The sequence below is a fragment of the Chinchilla lanigera genome, unplaced genomic scaffold (assembly GCF_000276665.1).
Source record: "Chinchilla lanigera isolate Chin_1 unplaced genomic scaffold, ChiLan1.0 scaffold00073, whole genome shotgun sequence".
NCBI classification, from domain to species: Eukaryota; Metazoa; Chordata; class Mammalia; order Rodentia; family Chinchillidae; genus Chinchilla; species Chinchilla lanigera.
This window is the reverse complement of record NW_004955474.1, coordinates 6294260-6298774: the sequence shown is the minus strand read 5'-3', so window position 1 is coordinate 6298774 and position 4515 is coordinate 6294260. Positions and strand designations below refer to the sequence as shown.

Sequence of the window (4515 nt, the reverse complement as noted above, 5' to 3'; positions counted from 1 at the left end):
CTACAGTGCCTGCCTGGCACATGGAAGGTTGTGAGTTCGATCCCTGGTACCCCCTATAAACTAACTATTTTTGTTTTGAGACAGGGTCTTACTCAGTCACCCAGGGTGGCCTTGAATTTGTAGTCCTTCTGCCTCAGCCTCCTTGATAGGTGGGATTAAGGGTGGTCAGAAACATTTTTATATTCCAATATATCATCCATATGGACTGCAAATTATCCTTTGTTCTTGCTGCTGATTAAATAAACGTTTACAGGAGAGGGCTCCGTATTTTCTTGGTTCCCAGAGTCCCAAGGTCAAAAGAAGTATTTAAGTTTTATTAGTCAGGTCCAAACAACTTCATAAATACGTACTTCCTCCAATTTAGTAGTCATTTGAATAAACAAGATTTTAATTCTTCAGTAAACACAATGGCTCATTTACAGGACGTGCACGCAATGTTAGTATCTTTCTAACTTTTGACTGAGATTGTACATTGCCACCATCGTTCCAGGCTGATTTTCACATCGTATCTGCGTTCAGCAGCTACAGAAACTCCAACTTTACAAAGGCACGATGTCAAAGAAAGGATGCAGTGAGACCTGACACTACAGCTGGAGCCTGGGGTGAGGCGGAGCTGTGCGGGGGGAGCACCTGCTTAGGCTTTTGATGCCGGCACCAGACAAGACAATGAGGTAGAGCAGGGCGCTGACTGCGCTGAAAGGGTAGTTTGTGTGTTGTCCAACGCGTGCCACACTCAGCCACTTTACTCAGAGATGGACACCCACCGAGGGCACCTGGGTGACTCCACGGTGCCCGGGACAGCTGGGCCCAAGGTGTGGGAAGCAGAGATTTCAGGATTATCAATATTACCTTATAATGAAGGAGGCGTGAGAAAGTCATGTTGCTTTCAGCTCTGTTGTCAACTTCATATATTGTATCATTTATTTTCAGATATTCTTTTAATTCAACCTGAATTAAGAGGAAATTTGCAATCAGTATCATATATGAATTCTTCTTTTCGGTTTTAAATTTTGTGAAATATGAGGTAAAAAAGGATAGCTATACAAAGACTTCAGTTTTTCTGAGATACCAAAATCTTTATCTCTTTTTTTAACCTGTTGCCCCTTTTTCCTATACCCTCTTTTTTTTACCTGTTCCCTTTTTTTTTTTACCCGTTCTCCTTTTTTATTCTGTTCCCTTTAAGTAAAAACAGGGATTAATATCCCTGAAAAAGTATTTTTGAGTTAAGCAGTCACATATCCAAGAGGAAACCAGGCACTTTTGTATTTGTTACAAGAAGTGCAAATGATTTACAGTGTTTACATTCTTTGCTAAGGAGTTATTTCTCAAGATCTGAAATGTTCTGTTGTAATTCTATCAATTATCAGTTGTAACTCTACATACCACATTAGTTTCAATTTAAGTATCTGTAAAACAATTTTTTATAAATCCAGCTCATTATACTTTTGAATGGGTAGCATCTAATGTGATGTATAAGGTCAGAAAGTAGTCTTTAAAATTTTGCATATTGGTGTGAATGTAAACATGTCAAATTTCAAATTAAAATTTGGTGATTCTCCAAAGTTATGTGTTCTTGAAGATACCAACAGGTAAAATAACAACCACTGATAATGTCCTACCACTTTGTTTGTAATTCGGTAAATCCCCCTATTACTATGTTATCCTTCTTTTACTCTTTTAAATAAAAAGTTATTTGTGAAAACCTATTCAGCACAGAACATTCAAACTAGTACTGCAGACAGTGTACAGCCATTATAAGCTACTTTCAAGTAATTATGAATTATATTTGTTTACTTTCTTCAAGCATTTTGAAATGTTGTTACCGAGGAGCCTAAATTTAAATCTAAGTTAAGTCTTAATCTATTAAAAAGGTATTACAATTACTAAAGCACAGATACTTGAAAATATTTTCAGATAAAGGTTTTTTTTGTTTTTTTTTTTTTCTGGTACCGGGAACCGAACTCACGACCTTGCGCTTGCCAGGAAGGCGCTGTGCCGCTGAGCTAAATCCCCAGCCCCAGATAAAGTTTTTAAGGTGTCAGTAATGCCAAATATGTCTCACTAAATTTTGGCCAAATGAAAAATTTACTTTAGAGAATAAGGAATGAAAAAATGAAATAGATCTGAAAATACTCATTCTAGGGCCAGGGATACAGCTCAGTGGCACAAACGCCTGCCTGGCAAGTGCAAGGTCCTGAGTTCAATTCCTGGTACCAAAAAAAAAAAAAAAAGGGAAAAAGCCTGCCTGAAAACATTCATTCTTAAACGTCCCCTGAGGGCTCAGAAGCCAGGCATTGTTCTAGATGCCACAGACACAAGAGTGACCCCAGCCAAGAGCCCTAACCCGCAGAGCTTACATCCGCTGGGCACAGACCTGAGCAGAGTCATGGTGACTGGAATGAACGCCCTACTACTCCACAGAAATGCTCAGTTACCACGCTCACGCCGTTTACTTCTAAGCGAATACACAAGTCTGTACAGTGTAAACCTTGGGTACATACTGGTCTAAACTGGCTGCTGTAGTACTCTGCTTGAAGGAACTCCTGCAGGTCCTTGACATTGTTTAACGTTGCGCTCATACCAATAATTTGAGTTGCTTCTGAAAAAGAAACGAAAAAAACCTCAAAGTATTAAAATGTGGTATTGGCCAAGGATGTACAGCTCAGCAGCATGGCGCCTGAGTTCAATGGCCAGTACCAAAAAAATAAAAAATAAATAAAAAGTAAAATAAAATGTGTTGTTATATCATAAAATAATTTTAGCAACATTTTAATACTCTAAATTCTTCCTAAGCCATCTAGGACAGAGAGAGGGTAAGAAAATGCAAATATATGTTGAGTATCCTTTATCTGAAATGAGGGTGGGGGCCGGGGATATAGCTCAGTGGCATAAGCACCTGCCTGGTAAGCTTGAGGTCATGAGTTCGATTCCTGGTACCCAAGAAAAGCAACATTAAAAAAAAAAAAACAACCTACTGAAATGTGTGGGGCTCAAACTGGTTCAGATTTCAGCCTTTTTGGCTTTCGGGAATAGTATCCTGGGGAGGTGACCCAAGACACAACACAAAATCCACTTATGTTTCATATACACCTCCTACGCACAGTCTGAGGGGATTGGACAGTTTGTAGGGTACCTGTGTTTTGAGTGCGAGCCAACACATGCACTGAAGTTTTCCACTTATGTTGGCTTTCAGATTTTGAATCACTTTGTCCCACACTCACTTCTGTCTTGAGCCCCATCTTGGGAGCAAGTGTATCGAGACCCCTCGTGGGGATGATCCCGATAGACGGCCCTACACAGAGTTATACTCAGATTTTTGAGTACAAATTAAGGACATCTGTTTGTTATCAGATTAAGGATAAACTGTACACCACCAGATTATTAATCTGGCACTCAAAGGATGACATCTTTCAGGCACCCCTAAAGGTACTACTTAGAATTTCACAAAAATTTCAAACTTGGAAAGAAGTAGGACACCTAGTAAGAGGTCTACGCAAAAATCTGAGTGTAAATCTGCGTGTGGTGGTCTGGGTTTCAAGGCACTCGCTCCTGAGACGGGGCTGGAGACAGAGGTGAGTGCAGGACACAGAGCTAGATGGGCTGCGACCTCTTGCCAAGTGAAAAGTCCTTCACGAGATCTTGTTTTCAGGTTGTCAACTTTTTTTTGATTGTTTTGGTTGAGACAGGGTCTTGCTATGTAATGCAAACTGGCCTGACCTTGAGGTGATCCTCCTGCCTCAGCCTCCCAAGTGCGGAGATTACAGGTGTGTATCACCATGCCTGGGTCTGTCAACTTTTTAAAAAATTTTTTAAAATGAAAGAAAAAATGAAAAATTAACAGCAACAACAAAAACCCTAAAATAAATAAATAAAAATAGTCTAAAGCTCATGGAGCTGTATGACTGCGTGGGCAGTATAAAAATCGCTACTTTCCAGACTTAGCTATTGCATTAAAAACCAAAACAGGGGGCTGGGGATTTAGCTCAGTGGCACAACACCTGCCTGGCAAGTGCGAGCTCATGAGTTCAATTCCTGGTACTGGAAAAACAACAACAAAAAACAACAACAAAAAAAAACCAAAACAGCCAGTTCTTAGCAAAAGTTTCTTCACTGCTGCTGTATCACACCTTGAAATGCACATTCGGGCTGTTATCTGAAAGAGGAGTAAGTGCCGTCCCTTCACACGTGAATGAGGCCATGGGATTTACGCAGACAACACAGTGAAGCACTACAGGATGATAAATAGTACAATGGACTAACGAGGTCTGCGTCCACGAAAGATTGCTGTACCTGTAACAGACAAGTCAGGCTTGTGGGCAGAGGGGAGTGATCAAGACTAAAGGCACAGTGCCTGCCTGGCAGGCGCAAGGTACCAAAACCAACACCAACACCAACACCAACACCAAAAAGGCAGAGGAAGAGTTTGCTTTTGCGGCCACCTAGGTAAGACAGAATGGGGGAGGAGTTAGCAGTCAGAGAGGCATGAAGGAGAGAATGTTAAATATATTTATGAGG

At 40.6% G+C, this 4515-nt stretch overlaps 1 protein-coding gene across 6 annotated transcripts in view; it reads right to left on the bottom strand.

The window, feature by feature from the left end:
• The window catches only part of Helq (helicase, POLQ-like), a 41748-nt gene that overhangs the window by 23928 nt on the left and 13305 nt on the right, over positions 1 to 4515 (bottom strand). For 4 of the 6 annotated variants that reach the window (XR_001230734.1, XM_013502753.1, XM_005401382.2 and 1 more), the window contains 2 exons: positions 2502 to 2599; positions 850 to 948 (listed from right to left, as the gene is read on the bottom strand). Coding sequence is in view for 5 of the 6 variants with exons in the window: in XM_013502753.1 (XP_013358207.1) it covers positions 850 to 948; positions 2502 to 2599 (197 nt within the window). In the remaining variant the exon portion in view is untranslated. Of the gene's footprint in view, positions 1 to 849; positions 949 to 2488; positions 2600 to 4515 lie in introns of those variants that run through there. The other 2 variants (XM_013502755.1, XM_013502754.1) reach the window with 2 other exon arrangements.